Source organism: Urocitellus parryii, chromosome 12 (genome assembly GCF_045843805.1).
Source record: "Urocitellus parryii isolate mUroPar1 chromosome 12, mUroPar1.hap1, whole genome shotgun sequence".
Classification (NCBI taxonomy): Eukaryota; Metazoa; Chordata; class Mammalia; order Rodentia; family Sciuridae; genus Urocitellus; species Urocitellus parryii.
In genome coordinates this window covers 11,050,453-11,071,241 of record NC_135542.1, presented here as the reverse complement: position 1 = coordinate 11,071,241, position 20,789 = coordinate 11,050,453, and the positions used below count along the sequence as shown (strand labels likewise).

The 20,789-nt window shown below is 33.2% G+C and overlaps 1 protein-coding gene across 2 annotated transcripts in view; it reads right to left on the bottom strand.

Moving 5' to 3' along the window:
• Positions 1 to 20,789, bottom strand: part of Rev1 (REV1 DNA directed polymerase) — a 68,412-nt gene that overhangs the window by 26,219 nt on the left and 21,404 nt on the right. For both annotated transcript variants that reach the window (XM_026412575.2, XM_077791992.1), the window contains exons 4-8: positions 15,543 to 15,711; positions 9,532 to 9,684; positions 6,105 to 6,790; positions 3,915 to 4,022; positions 2,093 to 2,209 (exon numbers count right to left, since the gene is read on the bottom strand). In XM_026412575.2, coding sequence (XP_026268360.2) covers positions 2,093 to 2,209; positions 3,915 to 4,022; positions 6,105 to 6,790; positions 9,532 to 9,684; positions 15,543 to 15,711 — 1,233 coding nt within the window. The remainder of the gene's footprint in view (positions 1 to 2,092; positions 2,210 to 3,914; positions 4,023 to 6,104; positions 6,791 to 9,531; positions 9,685 to 15,542; positions 15,712 to 20,789) is intronic.

Below are 20,789 nucleotides of genomic sequence, written 5' to 3'. Positions count from 1 at the left end.
AATAAAGAAACCAAAGTTTCTAAAAAGGATTAAAGATGCTTATTTGTCCTAAACCTCTGCACAGACATACAAGCCAAAACATTAGAACTGTTTTATTTTTCCAAAAAAGAAGCCAAAGATTCTAATTCCTAAATTGATCCTCAATATTTTTTAAATTTTTGGTGTCATGTCTAATAATGACCCGAGAAAGAAAGACTGGAGAATAACAAGGAAAGAGGAACAGAGGTATTGGAAAAAACAAGTTCTAAGGGCAAGCTTAATTGCAAACTTACTTTATTATAATAAAGGACAATCTAATCCTTTCCTTATGTAATAAATATTTTGGTAAGCTCCTAATAGGTCAAAAAGCTTAGGATATAACAGTGAATGACATCAAGTTAAAGCAAGATTATAACATCAAAGTATCATATTCATCTCTTCCAGTAAGAAAAAAATCTATTTTTCACAGTGTTCAATAGCAAGTGAGATTTTAAGTATTTGTCCTATTTTTTGCCTTCTGATATACCACCCACACATAGAGGTGAAGGGGATGTGTGTGAATTATAAAGGTCATTAAACATTATGAAAATCCAGTGGCTAAATTGATGAAGATAATTAAGTAACCAATGACAATATTCTGTTCATAAACAACGTATGGTCAGACAGTGATGAAAGGAAAGACAAAGGAGGACCAGCTACAGCTACTCCTAAGGAACACGTACCTGCCAAGGTCAAGCTCTAGATGTAGAGAGCTGAAATAAGGACGTGTGTAGCAAACTCAAGACTCCACCCACCGAGGACTCTGAGCACTGAATAACCAAGTGATGCTACCGAACATATACACCTGGGATTGTTTTCTTCTTTTGACATTCAGAAAGCATTTACTAAGTGCCCAATATGTGACAAGTATGGTACACTTCCTTAGGCTACTTACTTATTTTCTAGAACTAAAGATTTCATCTTTTAACAATTCCACGTAGAAAATATAGAAAACAAAAACAACCTACTACAAAACCACACTAACAATACTTAGAAACTAACCATACCACAATACAAGTTCAATAAGAGCTACCCCAAGATCTACTCATGACACACAAAAGCCTACAATCTCAAAAATCTCTGCAAAGACTTAGATCAAGAAAAAAATCCAAGAAAACTTGGAAAATATTGCACATACCAAGCATAAATGTGTTATCTACAATTTTTTTTTCACATTCATACCATGTAAACAGGTGACCAAACCAATAAAAAAGACTGTAATCCCAATAAAGGTCCTTAGAGATGCCCACTCACTTTCCTTTTGCCTTAATAGGGGTCTTTTCTAAAATAAGCCCAAAGTTTAATGACTGACAAATTAGGGAAATGAAAAAAATTGGGATAAAATCAAAGTGCATGCCTTCTGTATCACTTGTATATATACTTTCTGATCAAGATTTTCCTGAAAGACTAATTTTTAAAAACTGGGAGCTTTGCAAGACATACATGAGGAAATTGATCAATGTTGAAGAAATTTCTAGACTTTTTCTCAGGGAATTTATGGGTGGGGCAATAAAAGATACATAAAAATCTTAGTATTTTGAGTAGTAAAATTTATGATTTTTGTTTATTAATATCTAAATAAAAGCCAAAAGAGGCAAGAAAATGTTGCTCATATGAAATAGGTTCAATAAAAGACATGAAGAATGATTATTGGTATTTACATTCTTATTCCAATAAATTAAAGTTCTACTCTTTCTTATTCCTCTTCCTCATTTGAATCTTAACAAACTTCAGTGTTCTTACTGTGATACAGGGGTCAAATTACTAGTAATTCAGTCTCAAGTCACATAAAAGTTTCTCAAGCATGTCCATAATTTTCATCCCCATCTTAATATATAAAAGCAAATAAATCACATTTTAAAAACAGTCTTCTCTCTATTCCAGGAAAATATAACCATCCAATTCAACAAAGCCTAACTAACTACAAGCCAGTTATGTAGTATTCAGATTTTGTTTTGACTGAAAATGAAAAAGCTAGATTCTGTAATTCTGCTTTCATTTCTAAAATGATATCAACAGCAAAATCCCGAAGTCGTCCACAGGAGCACTATGACTTCAAAGAGCTCATCTGTACCTGCTTTGCCTTTCAGGATTTTATTCTGGTAATATTGCCATTCCAGCTGGGGATTAGCTCCTGGACGCAAAGGTGCCCTTCCTGTGCCTCTGTTGCTAGTAACAGCCACTGGTTTTCCTGTGAGGAAAAGATTAAATTATTTTACATCTAAGTGCATAGAAATGTTAAGAGCATGTAAAGAAAAAATTTTCATATATTTTTAATATATACTTTTCTCCTTCAGGCATTAATCCCTTAAGAAATGAATATTACTATCAATCACTATGAAAATGTCATTTAAGTTCCTTAGCTCTCCCCTGAAAAGTAAACTACTGAAGACAACTTTGATATATTTATTTAACCTAAAAGCAACATCACTTAGCTTTCTAAGGTTTCTTATGGTAGAAAACAGACAACTCAAACCAGATACTCAGATTAGAGGAGGGAAAGAAAACCTTAATATATGTATTTGTGTATATGTATGTATGTATATATATATACATACATACACACACACACACACACACACACACACACACACACTTTTTATATTTCTGGTATCCAAAGAGCAGGTTCAACATCTACACTCATCTATTCAATTTTATAGTAAGAGAAATAAATTTGATTCATATGTATAGGATCTTAATCTGAGCCTACCTCGCCCAAGCATACATATAGTCCCTCAGTTTTTGCTTTAGTTAGAAAATTACTTTTACTTATCACTTCCTTTTCCATGAGTAACCATGTTGTAGTAAAGCTTTAGCACAGATGATTTTTATATATTTATTAAATATAGTTGTTGTGAAGGGTACAAAAAGGGGAGACTGGGAGATAACTCAGTTGGAGAGCTTCTGATTAGCATGCACAAGAAAATACATTAAAAATTATTCCTAAGTTAAAAATCAAAATTTTAACATGTTAAAAATTCCTTCAGAACTGAAACAGCATCTACCCATGACCAAGATAAAGCTTTGATATTAACCCAGAATCTTCTGTGCCATAATTAGGGACTCTTACGGAAGGGAAGAATTGGATCTCAGAAGAAAATGCTAATATAGCTCTCTGTTTCAGACAGAGGTAACTATTGAAAAATCTAAAATACATGTTCTTAGAAGTAATGACTAGTTCACAAACATCTGAAATTTCATTAAAACAAACCCTGCCCAAGTAACTTAATATATTTTAGCTGTACTCAATACAAAATTATTCTACAACCAAAACACTGGCGTGTTCACCTGCTTCAACACTACTATCAAATTATTTGCACACAAGACAGTATGCTGATCCCTGTGCCAAAGATACAGGTTACCATAAAATTTTCATTAACAAGGAGTAAAAAATTCCAGAAAATGCCCAAGGCAGGGCCTTGCCTCTATCAGTCTTAGAGGACATATCCCTCAGCTGAAAATGAATCCTCTTCATCTCTACCTGGAGAAAAGTTTCTAATTTCTTTTCACCTTACTTCTAGGCAATACAATTCAGAAAGTTTGGAAGCAGGAACTGATTTTGCCAAGGAAAATCTGAATAAAAATTTTTCAAGGGCTGGGGATGTGGCTCAAGCGGTAGCGCACTCGCCTGGCATGCGTGCGGCCTGGGTTCGATCCTCAGCACCACATACCAACAAAGATGTTGTGTCCACCGAGAACTAAACAATAAATATTAAAAATTCTCTCTCTCTCTCCTCTCACTCTCTCTTTAAAAAAAAAAAAAATTTTTTTTCAAAGAACCCTTTGTTATCCCTTAGATTGAATACACACACACACACACACACACGTACGTACGTACACACATATTCACATTCGTAATAATATTTTCTTAATAAAACATAAACAAGAATACAGACCTTTGAGATCTGGTCTGTTTCTTATACCCACAGATACAAAGAAGCAATCCATATCAACATGCATTATACAGCTCTGATGTCTGGGTGAACTCAATACTGACATATTTCCTAGAAGGAAAAAGAGAACATTCAAACCCCAAACTAATTTTTCATATTAAAAAATTAGATCACGTTGACTTAGAAGTTGCATTTAAAAGATGTTTAAAAGGAAAATAAAATCTTTAAAAAATATAAAATATATTACAGACTATTTCTACCATCTTAATAGGAGTGAAATCTGTTTCTTTAGCTCTGAAAGTACAGATATAAATTGATTTCTTGAATAATAATTTTAAATCAATTTTCATGATACCATGGTATCTTTTCCTAATCTATATCCTAATAAAGTCAATAATTACAATAGTTTGTCAAAAAGTTTAACTTAAAATTATTTGTGTGCTATTTTATTAAAACTACCAAGCTCTTATTCTAAGTAAACATATTCTAAGAATAGTCTATAAAACAAAGATCTGTTTACAAATGGAATTTCTCTCCTTGTGCCATTACAAAGGACTACAAATTTAGTTCTCTATCACATATATAACATTTAAGGAGATAAAAATGAATGTCCTCTCCTATGAACAATGGCTTCCAGTAACAATGAGCTACTCAGATTCATTAAGAGTTATTTTAACCTACTATTTGGATTACAAAGAATATTAGGGTTATTTCCCTGGCCTTGCAAGATAATACAGATCCTGGAAATAAGAACCCTGAACTTATAAAACTTTTGATCTGTTTTTCTACTGAGGGTTAGAATATTATAATAGGCTTCTAAAAACTTAAGACTCATCCCTTGAAAGAGTTCAGCCAGTCCATCTGCCAAAGTGTGACTTTGACAGCATTTACCTAGTTCTATGTGCAAGGTACTGCTCATTTTATCTTTGTTAAGCTCACAATCCTGTGAATCAAACATCATCAATTCCTATCATTCCTCTGCAGATGAAACTGAGACTCAGAGAGGCAAGTTGCCTAGTTCATGGTCCTACAGGAGAAAAATGACAGAACCAGAGTTTGGATTCAGGCTAATCTATCTAACTCCAAAGCCACATACTTATTTACTACCCTCTATGTCACCTGGAGAAATAATTTGTAAAGCAAATTTTAACAATCACAATTCTGCTTTATGAAAGTATTAACACAATGCAAACAATGTAAAATAATGGTTTTAAACATCCAGTAAGTACAGAATGCATAAACCATATCAAGTGCTATTATATAATGTAAAAACTTCTTTTTATTCTCATCTGTAGAACTAATTCATGAGGTTTCTTTGAAGCTTTCAAAATTAAATGACCTTCAGCAGTTTACAAGGTCAAGATACAAAGTAAGGATAACTGAATACCTATAACATTATTCTGAAATATTTGTAAGTTTAAAAAGCATTTTTTTTTACTAAAATTATACAGTAAAATACCGAGGGGGGGGGGGGGAGAGACACATGGAGAGGTTCTGTAACTTTCTAGGATAGTAAGCATCTCTCTGTGCCTCAGTTACCACGGCTATAAAGCTATAAATCTGAGATCTCTTACCCTAAAGATTTAAAAACAAAAACCTATAATTTGTCAAAAATAACTAATATAAAAACCATAAGCTACTTTATAATGACTGCTACATAATAGACCACCTCTATTGGGTTTGTTTGGTTTTGATGACAAAGAAAGCGTTCTTAAACAAAATACAAATCAAGCAATCTAATTAGAAATAAAAACACTTAATCTCACTATACATAATTACAGTTATATATGAAAAATATTTAATTATTTAAAAATCATTTTGATGCAAGTATCTAGAAATTAACAACTACCCCTACCAAATCAACTTCATTCTTACAGGAGATTAATGAATATAAAACACATTATATTTACAGTTCCAAACTTTGACAACTAATAAGGTCTACATGAGAACTGAAATGTTCAGAAACCCAAGAGTGTCATATTTAAATGTCCTGACAATTTTCACTTAGCCACGATTAAATCTAATTTATTAAAAATATCTTAATAAGAAAGCTTTCCATGTAACTTATATAATCTGCCACTCCTAGAGACATCTATAGATAAATTAGTATTGATCAGAATACCAATGACAGCATAAGAATGAAACAATGAAGCATAACTACTTCTTAAGAAAACAATTTTAGTAAGTATCTACCTGTGTCAGACCTGCCTGTTTTCATTTTTTTTAACTTTTCCCTTCCTGGAAAGATACCACTACTTTGTCTTTGTAGGGCATTGACAAACTCAGTCAATTCACACTTCCACGTTGATATGTGATGCAGTCTTGAATGAGAATAGAAGTCTGAAATAAAATTGCAGTCTGAAGGTTTGGATGGCACTGAAGGTGCTGCCTTACTAACAGTAGGTACTGAAGAAGTGCTTTTTGTGCTTGAAGGCCCCTGAACAGTGGAGTGGTGAGCACCATTGATTTTAATGTTACTGTGCAAAGACGGTGAGAGAGAATTAGTTCTGTGTGGATTCCGCAAAGCATCTGCATTTCTGGTGCTCTGCTGCAACTGCTGCAAAGTGCAGTCTCTGAAGTCAGTGTTGCTCTTCTCAGCCTTCTCCTCCTGGACAGAGTCTGGAGAAAGCCTACTGGCAATATTGTTGTCCACGGACACCAAGCAATCCTGTGTCTTTAAGGCACCATTAGAGCTATGAGTGTGTCCATTAAAAATGGCAGTGCTGCCTCTGGGATGCGGAATTCCATTCTGTTTCCTTCCTGAAAGGGTCTGCTCCAGATCCACAAAATTAAAATTATTTGCATCTTCATCATTCCAACTGTTCATTCCATTGACTTTGACTTCATTATCTGTCTCAATCTTCTTAATTATGTGATTTCTAAAGTAGGGGAACAAATTTATTTAAGTTAATAATATCCAACTTTAAAGTTAAAACGTTTTTTTCATTTAAATATTTTCTTAGTGATAACACTTCAATATTTCCCTCTTAATAATAAACTTTATATTTTTTTTGTTTCAACAAAAGATAATTCTTGGCCAAACCAATATAGCAAGAGGACGGTTTTCAATTACTTTTCCCACAAAAACTTAATTTAGACTCTGTAAAGTACAAACATCTAATTCTGAAGCATAGTGCTTAGCATTTATTGATGACATACGCAATAAATATTTATTAATAGAATATGAATAACTTCCACAAAAACAGGCAAAAAACTTCACATGAATTCTTATTCCTTCTGGGTATGTTGCGCACGCCTGTAACCCCAGCAACTCAGCAAGCTGAGGCATGAGGTTCACAAGTTCAAGACAGCCACAGCAACTTAGCAAGACCTTGTCTCAAAAAAATTAAAAGGACCAGGGACGAAGCTCAGTGGTAAAGTGCCCCTAGGTTCAACACCCAGCAACCCCAACTCCATGGCAAAAAAATAAAATTCTTATTCCTACTTTTAAATTTAGTCTTTATGTAAACCATTGTCCCACACATTAACTCCATTTAATACCACTACATGTGAGACTAAAGTTTTGAGGTCAGTTAAAATTCAGACAGAAAAACTGACAAACTATTAAATGAGGCTAACTACTGAATAAATAGATAAAAAGTAATAACCAGGCAAATGTACAGGGATAATTCAGTAAAATTTACACCAAGAAAAACAAGATGCTGGGGGTGGGGGATGTTAGGGAAGAATAGTAGTACTTTGGATTAGACAAAGGGGAGTGAAGGGAAGGGAGCGAAAATGGGAATTGAAAAGATATGGTCCGAAGGCAATCCAATGACAGATTTATAACTGAAGGACCTATGTCAAAAGTTATGTTAAAAATTCACATCCTGGGTTTTCTAGATGTTTCCTTAGTAATGCTCAAACTACAACAAAACTCATCTACACTTATAAAATAATCGAAGAAACAAATACGAAAACCTGGATTAAAAAGCAGTAATTCATTCTATTTAGAAATGTTGACAGCATTAATCCAATTACAATTCAGGCTCCAGATGAAGAGGTGCCATACATAGCACCACAACACAGGTAACATTACCTGGTCTAAACTCCTTCATCCTAATATCAACATGGTTTATTAGTAATGACGGTGTGAAAATAAGCAAAGGTCATGTAAGTCTGATGCAAAACATTACCACCCATTTCTGGGTTGGCTCAGGCTCTGGCCAACCATCTCATGGAATATGACAGTCAATTTTGAATAGATCCAATCCTCACAGATAATCAGCCCAGTGAATGGAAAATAAGCAGAAAAACTGGAAACAGTTAAAAGAAGAAAGAAAGAAATCTTATTTCTCACATGTCCAAGAAAGCCTACCCCTTAAGATAAAGCAAGGAAGCAGAAAAGTCACATTAAGAGCACTTCAAAGAAATTTATAAAATATTCTGAATATACACACACTCCCCATCAAAAATCAAGGAACAAAAGGGATAAGTGAAAAAAAAGTCTTAGCATCTAGTTTTCCAGGCCAAAACCACTAAGACTGTTTACATGAAATTACCAACACATGAAATAAATTAATATATTGGCAAGAAAATACATCAATATACACTCTTTCTGTACTAGCTTCCCAGACTAGAAAAATAAACATCTGCAAAGTAGCTGTACTGAAATATCACTGGTGGATATACATTTATTAAACAATAGCATAAGTATATTAAGAAGTAAAATGTGATGTCTTCCTAAAATTGTCAACAATGAAAAACATCTATTTTTCTAATTTTATTAGTGTAGGTTAAGAAATAAACTGTATGCTTGTGCAAAAATTTACTAATATTACTTGGTTTACTCATTGACAGTATTTTAGAAATTAAAAATTTTAGCAACATGAAAAACATTTGAACATGCTTATAAGTGAACACAAGTTAAATAACAAATTACAAAAACAAAGTTACAGAAGGTTGTGATATCAGATCCTCCCAGGTTAATTAGACTCTTGATCTTTTGGGAAAAAATATATATCCAACTCCCAAAGCAAGCAATTTAATAAATAAGAGGTTAATGATAATGAACCACTTCATATACAAGTTAAGACAACACACCAATTAATTGTGAAACCAATTTACCCAGGATTATTGCAATAAAAGTTTAAATCAATATATTTCTAAAAATCAGTCACACATAATGAAGTCTAAATTCACTCCCAATTCTACAACTGAAGATCACTGACCAAACTTCCAATGGTATAAAATATTTATATATTTAAGGATTATATGTATAAATTTTGAATTTTTCAAATATAATTAGAAATGAAAACATTCTTTCTGTGCATAGCACATAACAAAAATACAGTGGGTAAAGTTAGTTCCATTTTTGAGAAAGTAATATTCCCTGTGGGGAAATAATTATTTTTATGTGAATTCAAGAAAAACTAAGGAATTAAAAGATGTTAGTTTAACACAAGAATCTAGTACAATCAGAAAAACTTGTTTACATTTACTTATGAAACATCATAAAAACAGTTAATTTGGGGGACAGACATCTGTATAGACATATTTCCACATGTTTATTAGTAGTGAACAGCCAGGTTTTATATTTGTTTCTATCTTCAGCAGGAAAAGGAGCCATCCTCACTTTTAAAAACCAGCTTTGTTGTTTTCTCAAACTAGACAAACTTACACCCTGTTGTTGAGCTGTCTGGCTATATTGCTTGGACCTGGCACAGGATCCTCAGGCTTGCATACAGGATTAAAGCTGAGGCCTTTCTGCATGCTGGACTGCTTGGTATACAGCTGATATGGAATGCAGGATAGGAGTCGTCCAGCCTTGATGCTAAAACAAGAAAGCAATGCCAAGTTTAGCTTTGTGTACTCGATGAAAATGATCTTCACGAAAAATTAGTGTTCTTAAACATAGAAGTACTTCACTAGCAACAGGCCACCTGCCTTCCTAGTTTATTCCTTCTCCATTTTAATGGCCCCAATACACTACCATCTTACTTAAGCACTTAAGGATAAGAAATTCTGCCCATGAAAACAAAGGGATCTGGAATTTTTTAAATTAGTGGCTAATAATCTTATAAAAGCAGAGGCAGATCAGAAAAACTCCAAGCACTAGTTGCACTAAGCTAGTATTTTTAAACTTCATGACTATAATATTTACCTGTATTCCCCTATTAAGCCACAGAGAATCATTAAGACTTTCTTGTCAAGCACAGTAGCACATGTCTGTAATCGCAGAAATTCAGGAAGCTGAATCATGAGGATCGCAAATTCAAGGCCTGCCACAGCAACTTATGGAGACCCTCTCTCAAAATTTAAAAAAAAAAAAAAAAACTTTCCTAAATTCTGTTACATTCCTGCTAGTCTACTAAATATGGAAAACTAAAGCTAAGAACTTAGGACAAAATAAAGAATCTCAACATTAAAACTAATTAGTAATTTATACTATTTAAATGTGTATCCGGGTTTTAAAAGACACATGAACATCTGAACTTTAAGAAGGCAGACAGTATCACACATATATAGTCCCAAATGTTCACTTCACAGCAAACATCACCACCCAGAGGAACACCACCAGCATGGCGATACTAGGTGGTACTGGCACTCCTGTCATACTTCCTAACCAAAGAAAGCTACCCGGATTAGATTGTCTTAAATTGAGTTTGGGCTACTAGATCTTTAAAAATGTCATTTCCCCTTCTACTTTTAAAATTGCCAACAAATGTGTAAAAATACAAATTTTAAAACAGGCAAGTCCTTAAATATTTGGAAATATTTTTTTTAAACTTTTTGATTCTGAAACCTAAAATACATACTAAGTCATCCCTCAATTATTTAGGAAAAGAACATATAAATAACAGGCTAAAATACTTTTTTGTCTCATAAATACAAGATTTTTGACACTTTCATTTTCTTAAATGGCACTCTATGTGACTCAAAAAAAAAGGGCCCTGAAAGAATAATCTTATAGAAAATTATTTTTAAAAACTTGAGTCAACAACTTCGAATCCAGAAAAACACACTGATATATTTTCCCCTCCTAAAGATGGAGCCATAAAATGGTACAGCCTAGGTCCTCTAACTATGTCAATTACATACACAATTACATCAATTATTTAATAATTCTACCCTCAGTACCTTAAAATATATCCAAATACGTAAACTATGGCAGTAAAGAATATACAAATCACAAGACATTTCAATTTTACTCAAATGGATTTATTAGGCCAAACCAAAATTATAGGTTTCATTCAAATACTAGAACCAAAATTCTAAAATTAGACCATTTATTACTTTACTTTTATTCTTTACTGAATCAACTCTTCTCCCTTAAAAGTTGGTTTCAATTGCCAAACTATAAGTCTCTTGTCTTCTTACAGTATTGTCTATCTCAATTCACCTCCTGTCTCTTCTACCAAAAAGTGGAGGTACTTAATAACTTAAAATAGAATCCCATCTTAACTTAATACTTTTCATCATGGATAGTTATAACAAAGAGATTAGTACACATTTGAGGTAAAATCAAAAGACAGAAACCAGACAAAATACCCAAACAGTGTACTCACTTCTTCAGGCTATTAACAGTATGGAGAGTGCTGCAGACTTCTACAGGTGCTCCCTATGGTCAACACTGACCACACTCAAAGGGATAACACCTTGACCAGCTCCTAATGAGAGCCATGTGGCCCAGAAGAATTCTTAGGCTTATGCAAGCCCATGGAGATTATTATAAAATTAGACAAACGTAAATACCACAAGTCTCAAGTAAGATATCCTCTGAGCTACTTTAGCAGAAGGAAATAAAGCCCAATGCATGCACTCTAGAAACATTATCTGGAAGTATATTTTGAAAAGATCTTTTAAAATATTTTCTCCGGAATTAATTTCTAACATTTACTAATTTCCCTGCTTATCCTAAAAACAAAGAAAATGTATTTACATTTTTTACCATTTTCCTTCCAAAAAGAAATAAAAGATAAAAACCCAAAGGCACTAATATAAAGAAATCTTTCACTTTACCAAAAAATACAACATTTTTTTTTATGTATATAGCTTTTCCTGATCACTGCAAATAAATTCTGAAATATATAAAAGTGTTTTACATTGTATCTAATGGATCAGACACATGTTCACTGCAAGTGAAATATTCATCTGCTTGGGGGAATCTCAATTCTTGCTTTGTCCTATAGCAAAGGAAAGTTATCTCTGAAAAAAAATTCTGAATCTAACAGTTTTCTGAGTCATATTCTATTTCTATCAACTATCAATGAACAACTTTAAACTGGTAGTTATAAAGAGAGTCTAGAAAATTTTTCAAAACTTAAGATAAAAGGGGCCAGAATATAACTAAGTGAAAGAGTATGCCCAAAGCCCTGCCGTCCAATCCATCGCACCACAGAACAACAAAAAAGGCACCAAAAAGAAGGAGGAAAAAAAGAAAGAAATTCACTGTGTTGGTTTCTATTATAGTTTGAAATAACTGTGTTTTCTTTTTAGTGTTTCAGGAATAATTCTGAAAATCAAAAGTTTTATAGTTCCGACTCAGTCAATGCCCCCCAGTCTTTCTCTATTAGAAAATCAGCATCTAACACCTATATATCCACCTGCACAACCAATCAGGTATCCACCTTCTTCTTCAAAAGTGAATTTAAGGTAAGAAAGGATCTAATTATGTGCCAAGAAAAAAGAAGATGTTGTTCTTTGCCTATTTTTTCTCCATTAGGCTAAATAAATAAATAAATCATTTTTATGCATTCAAAACTGAAACTCCTTTTGGCCCACCCTCAAGTTCCTGAACATTTCAGCCACTCACCAAGACACTATGTATTTAGAAAAGTAAGGATGAAAACGTGTGTTTTCACTACAGACACTAGGAGTTAAGCTAAAACCGAGAATATATTTTTATGAAGATATTACTCACAAATCATTAAGAGATGTCCCGAAATGTTTGCATTGTTTACATTAGTAAAAATAAATTTAGAATTTTCTAGTTCGTGAGAAAATGTAAAATGACATCATGATTAATTTTTTTAAAAAGCAAAAATTTATAGGAGAAATTAGAATCCTGCAAATATTCTCTGAAGATATGATCAACTTTCATTTAAGTGAGTTGAATAATCACTCTAATTAGAAATCAGAGTTTTAGCCCATTTCAAGTATGAGATCTTCAGAGTATTGTTAAGCATACGACAAATATGCTAAAGTCAGTTTGGGAGTTTATAAAGAAAAACTCTGATGGGGAACCAGTACTATTAACAGACCTCAAATGAACTGGCTTTAGTTGGAACAATAAATCACCAGCATCTCTCAACTCAGAGACAATCTACTTGGGAACCTAACCATAGGAGACAGGTTCCCACACTCCAAGACAAAAATCAATATTAACAAAAACAAAAACAATCTGTAGTAACTTAAGACTATGGTGTTAAACTGCGCTCCCATGAACACCTCAGATTTGGCAAGCCAGCAGCTTCTCTACTACATTTCAAATCTTAATGTAAAGTTGTCTCAAGAAAAGAATGACAAAATTTTGAAAACAAATAATTTATACTACATAAAAGAGTATAAGACTTGCAAAGCATAAATTTTAGTAAAATAATCTCGTACTTAAACTAATATACAGAGATGTCTCATTAAAGGACTCCCCTGCCTCTTGGATATTAGGGCCCTACGATCACACCTGTATTAACTCAAGTTTAATGGCACATACACTGGCATAAGGGAATTCTAATGAAAGCAATGCCTTACATATTTAAGGTGTAGTTCCTTTTATAACCACTCAGACGAAAACAGAAAAACTAATTATAAAAAGAATAGTATTTATCATCCATTAAATAACATATATATTTAAAATTTAAAAGTATAACAAAATCTCATTTAAAACCCTGCTGAGACAAGATCAACAAGACAGGAATTGCAACAGTACTGGGCTGGGGTTGGAGCTCAGTGGTGCATCGCTTGCCTCACACATGTGAGGCACTGGGTTCACTCCTCAGCACCACATATAAATAAAATAAAGGTATTGTGTCCATCTAGAATTAAGAATATTTTAAAAAGTAAAAGAAAACAGTACTATGATTTAACCAAAATGATCCTATGCTATAATGACATAAAGACATTTGGAGAATTTATTTTATATATTAAGATGCGTGCCCAAAATGATCCATTTCTACATGGGCCTACTCATCTGTAACAAAACTAATGGTAAAGAGGTAACCCAAATAGGAGTCAGAAAATGTGGACTTGGACTCTCAATTCTGTTCTGTTCTTGGGCAAATCAAACTTATTGGCCCTACCTTCTCATATTCAAAATGAGGTCAACACATCATATAATCATAATGTTCAAAGTCACTTTCAGTTATTTAAAAACAGATAACTAAGCAGAACTCCAGACTAAAATAAAATCCTGTTTTTAAACTTTTAATATCTCAGCTGCATTATCTCCCTAGCCACATTCAGTAAGAACAGGTGTAAAGAAAATAGCTGTAATGAAAAAAAAAATTGTTTTCAAAGCAAATCTGGTTCCCACCCAGAAAGAACCCTTTCTCCCTGACTTCCCTACCACCCACTGGTTTCCCCATTCTGTCCAAACCAAACTAACACCTCAAGAACAAAATTCTGGCTCTAACACAATGACAGGATAGTCTCTCTGACAACACAGCTCAACTCTGGAGTGATGCTAACTTCTTACACTGAGAACTTCATAAGGAGACAAAAAACTAAAAGCCATGTTAATCCTATGTAATGGACAGACAGTAGCTGGGTCATGAGAACACAGCACAAAACAAGATCAGTGGGGATGCGCTCTTAAGAAAGGCCTTTGATTTTAATCCCCCAAGGATTAAAATTCCCTTAGTCTATAAGATACATTTAGTTTTCTGAAAGCAGTAAAAGCACTTTTTAACTTTTGGAATTTATTTTAGTATACAGAATAAACATAACAATAGCTTCTTGTGTATTATGCCTCTACAATGTTCTAAGAATTATGTTAAATAACTGACACAAATGATTTCTCTCTCACACATAATCCATAGTAAAAGCTAACAAAAATACTGCAAACTGCTCTCCTTCCACACCCCTACTTCCAGCATTCCAGGTCACATTATCCTGACATACAAGAGTAAAGGTTAAAAAAAACAGGGGCTGGGGATATGGCTCAAGCGGTAACGCACTCGCCTGGCATGAGCAGGGCGCTGAGTTCGATCCTCAGAACCACATAAAAATAAAATAAAGATGTTGTGTTCGTCAAAAAATGAAAAATAAATATTAAAAAATACTCTCTCTCTTAAAAAAAATACATAATATGTAATAAAAAATGATGAACTTTGGTCATATATTAAGTTTATTGACTAAGGTAAGCTCCATGAGATAGTGGAGAGATTTTTGTTTCGTTCACTGATATTTCCCATATACACAAAACAGTTTAGCCCATAATCGATGCATAAATATTTGAACAAAATATTTTTCAAATATTTTCCCTCTCATTAAGTTGATTATCACCGTGATGGCTAACACACTACTTTTAATAGGATGCCAAATCTTAGGCTACCGGAACTAATGTGAGTTTAAGACATTATTTTCCACTCTGTCAATTATGAGGCAATTAAATCAAATATGTATGATAAAATAAAAAGTATTCAATATTTCCAAAAACTTACTAATTTGAATTTAATCAAAAGTTAAACTTACCTTTCCACAATCCATTCTGGTCGAATTACTTTTTCTCCCTTTAATTCTTTAATTTTGGCATTAGGAAGATTTGTGGCAATAATATGTGTTGTTTTGGATCGGGAATAATATACATGGTATTGACCTCCATGTAACATCATTAGCTTTCTCAATTCCTCAGCAGAAGGATCTGTAAAGTCAACATTAAAATACATTAAGAGTTTCATGTACGAGAAAGAAGAACACTAAGGTGAGTAATACCTTAAATACACCAACTTAAAGATCACTGGTTCACTTTCTCCTTGGCTTTGTTGCCATTAAACAAAGGTAGGAGAAAAATCACAAAGTGATAAAGCTATTTGACCTTAGCACATCCTCTTCCTCTGGATACCAGAAACAGTCAACCAATACAAAAACATCTACTCTAAGAGATGCCTAAAAGAAAAACAAGGATCTCAAGTCACACAGAAATTACAAATAACAATTTTTTAAATATTTTATCATATTTAACATATGTCCTTAATACTGATATCTCGTTTTTAAAAAAACTTTTAATTCCTTCAGAATAATAAAAGAGTAATCAGATAAATTACTCATACTTACTATAAGTAGACTTACTGCAGGGCTTATAATAGACGTGGCTCTTATGAGGCTTAACAATTTTAGTTTTTATTTAAGAAAACACTTAAAAAGTCAATTAAATATGTATGACTGCACATATGGTACAACGCTACATGCTGTACAATCACAGAAATGTAAAGTTGTGCTGCAATTGTGTACAATGAATCAAAATGCATTCTGCTGTCATATATATCTAATTAAAATAAATTAAAATATAAAAAAATTTTAAAGTCAATTAAATAAGTTAATCTCATTCAATTCCATAATATAAAACCTCATCAAGGCCAAAAAATAAAATTCATCAATACAAACAAAAACTAAGAAACACCATTTTAAAAACTGTTCGAAATTATTTTATTCTGAGTAAAACTATAGCAAACATCTTAAACATCCGAAACTTTTAAGAAATATCAAAATCAGTATGATGTATGCTTTCCCATAAAAAAGAAATGTGATTAACTAAAGTGATGTTGTATCCTACATTGCTGTATCATGTTAAACCATTTTCACTTTTCTGATTCTTTCACCTATCATCTTAATGAATGCTCTAAATCACACCTTAACAACTGTACCCGAGGGAAGTTTCCAAAGGAGCCTTATGAATCTGCCTTGTTATTCAACAACAGTTTTCCTTAAGCCCAAGCAATGTGTGTCCAAGTGTTTAAATGTTTTTATAACGACATCTAATTAGGTTTCAGTCTTCTGTAGAAAGAAGAGGGGGTGTGGGGAACAAACTAATAGCATGTGTGTGTGTGTGTGTGTGTGTGTGTGTGCGCGCGCGCGCGCGGTTTGTCTAATTATTGATAAATTCTTGAAGCACAGTATTCATTTCATGCTTTTTACATGTACTGGCAATGTCCAACAGAAATGAAATCCACAATGCACAATATATAATTTAAAAATTTCTTGAGCCTCATTAAAAACATTTTTTAAAAAGCCAGGCATGGTAGTGCATGCCTATAATTCCAACAACTCAGGAGGCTGAGGCAGGAGTATTACAAGTCTGAAGCCAGCTTGGGAAATTAGCAAGACCCTGTCTCAAAATGAAAAATTAAAAGGCACTAGGGATGTAGTTCAGTGGATTTAAAAAAAAGTGAAATTAATATTAGTAATATTTTATTTAATCCATTAGATCCAAAATACTATTTTGGATATAATCGATATATAAAATTGAGATTTACATTCTTTTTTATATTAAATCTCCAGAATATAGTAGAAATTTTATATTTAAAACACTCCTTACTTTAAATTTTATATTTAAACCACTTCTCCAGTGCTCAACACATGTGGAGAATTAAAAATATACTTCTGAATAAAATGAATTCAAAATTCACAATGGAAGATTTTTAAAGATCCCCAAAACTAAATAATAGTTATCATTTAGTTTATAAATCTATATAAAATGGTGGTGTGAAACAACTAGACAGACGGGAATCTACCACTTACTTACTTTCTCTAAATTAAAGCAAAGATTCAAGAACTTAAGTGACCTTATAAAATGACAAATAAAAAATACTAAATTAAAGGCTAAAGTACAGTACAATAGGAACCCCAAATCCAGTAAGAAGCACAAAAATCTAAAAAATCATTTTTGCAAGTTAATCTCTGACTTTCCTAAACTAATTCCAATCCTATTAACCCATGTGGTTCCACATCCTATGTGGACCTCCTATGAAAACTTAAATATTATATATATATTTTATAACTTCATAATTATAATTAGATATTAATATGATAAATAAGCTCTAAACTATTACTTCCAACGTTATTTGTTATTTTAATACACCTGTGTCAACTCTGTTGAAATATTCACAGAAATGAAAACTTGGGGCTTAACAGGATTTAAGTTATTTAAGTAGAAAATAGCTAGCTATCCTCTATTTAGTTAGTCAAAAGATAAGTCAGGAACCCATTAACTTTGCATTCACATACTCTTAAAGCACTCTTCCCTCTACCACTTGAAATACAATCTTTGAAAACTAATTAAATTTGGAACTGGAAAACCTGGAGAGTTCATTGTTCTTGCACTGCATGAAGACACACAGCCTATCTGAAGCTCAAGTTTGAAAGCTCTTGCAAATTCTTCAGCATGAAGTGAACCATAAAAACCAATCTAATTAAAAGGTGAAATCAGGGCTGGGGATGTGGCTCAAGCCGTAGCACGCTCGCCTGGCATGCGGGGGGCACTGGGTTCGATCCTCAGCACCACATACAAACAAAGATCTTGTGTCCGCCGAAAACTACAAAATAAATATTTAAAAATTCAAAAAAAAAAAAAAAAAAAAAGGTGAAATCACATAAACTATATCATCAGACTGACCCAACTTTAATCCTGACTTTGGCTTTCACACCCTTTAGCTGTTTCGGCTTTTTTCTTTCTTACAAATAACAAATAAAAGAGTAACAATGATCTAAGTCTGGCACATAGGAAGCCCTCAATATGAAAGCTGCTGTACAACATGATGACATTAGAACTCCTTTCAAGTAATGTATATAATTTGAGGGTCCTGACCTGGACCCTTATAAAAATAGAGGTGGGGGGAGACGATATATAGACTACCATGTGGTAGCCCTAACTTTCAAAAAAAAAAAAAAAAAAAAAACTGCTGACAGTGTACTAAGGACAGTGGCTAGGGATTACTCTATCAAGACATATCCTGGCATGGTATCTTCCAGCATACCTAGTAGTTGGTGGCTGCTCTTATTTTGAGATTTAAAAAATTTTTCAAAATAGGGGCTATAACTCAGCAGTAGGGCATCTACCTAGCATGCACATGGCCCTGGGTTTAATCCCTAGCAACACACACACACTCACACACACCCCACTTTCTTTCTCTCTCTCTCAAAACACACACACATACCACTTTCTTTCTCTCTCTCTAAACACACACATACACACACATTCATTCTCTCTCTCTCTCTCTCTCTCTCTCTCTCAAAACAGTATTTCTTTCTGGTTCTAATTCTTCAGTAGTAAAGCATGCTCCCATCTTACAACCTCAAAACAATATAAACAAATAGCTATGAAGGTTTACATAATAAATTCATTTTTTATATGTAAGATGCTCCTTTAATTCATCAAATGTGGAGTTAATTACAAAAAAAAAATATTTGGAAGATAGTGTCCAAAATCATGAAATCTGTATGCACTGTGTGACATACTGCCTGCAGCAGATAATTTTCTTCATAGCACTGGTAATTTGAAATTACCTTCTCTATTTGTTTACTTTACTGTCAATTCCCCCCTGTAACATATGCTCTTTGTGGACAGGAATCTTCCCTGTCTTGTTTTCATATCCTTTACACAAAGCAGATGTGCAGTAAGTATGTGTTGAATTAATTGACAAACTCAATGCATCACAGGCTCCCTCCTGGAGTCTACCTCTCTAGCACACATGGAATGCATGTGGCAGCAATACTTCCTTCCACACACATACCACTCATTTACTAAGATGACAGACACCAAAGCAAGATGAAGGGCGTTCAAATTCTAGCTCTGTCACTAGTTAGTTATGTGGACCCCAAGAAAGTTTCTTATTTTCACAAAGCCTCAGTTTCCTCATATGTAGAACAGGGATAACAACAGAGGGCTGTTGTGGAGACTAAATGAATTAAAATTTATAAATGACTGAGAAAAGTACCTTGAACAGAAAAAAAAATTATGTCAGCTATTACCAGTGTTATTAGTATTAACATTACCATTTCTTATCCCAAAGCAGGAAGGAAGCAGCATCCGGTGAGGCTGCTCCACCCATAAAATTTTTCCAACTCACAATTCTTCCTAACAAATCTTTCTCTATTGCTCACCCTTCAGTAAGTTTTCATTTAAGAATGTCCTTAATGTATGGCAAGGAATAAGAATAGAAAATGAAAAAAACAAAAATAGACTAAGGGAAATCCAACCCTCCATCTTTACAATCAATGTCACACCCCAGGGAGTGTCAGAACTAAAAGAGCTTTTCAGAAGTCTAATGACTGTTTCATTTCCCACAGCAGTACACACAACCTAATGAAAATAAATAGACTGGACCAATTCAAATAGTTAGCAGATAAAATTAACATCCCTAAACCCTCATTACACATCCTTCTTGAACATATTACTTTTAAATTAATAAGAGAATGAAAATGACAATATTCCAGCCAACAAAATCATTACCCACAAATCTTTTAGTGAGGACCTTAAATAAATAAAACAGTGTTTCTGAGGCTCATGGCTTCATAGGTGACTTTACCAATAGAAAAAAGTAAAGTGTTGGTTCGAATGAGGTTTTTAAGGAACATGTGCCAAAGAGCAATTTCCTTAAAGTTCTACTAAGGTTTTAAATAACAAATTATTATTCATTCAATGTCCCTGATAAAAGTTTTTATAAATAGCATTAATTTTAGGCCAATTAATATTGAGTAGTGGAACCCTTTCAAAATCAATGTTCACTGTTACATTCTATGCATAGTGTAAAGATCAGAAATACAAAAACAACAACTACAAAAAAAGCCTGGAAATATCTGAATGCTTTAACATTGTATTCTATACTATAGTTTACTCCTGACAATCCTACCAAGTAATATAATCCTCATTTCAAAGAAAAACAAATCAGATTGGTGAAATGAAGTTAACTTTCCAAAATCACATGCAGCTATGAAAATGGC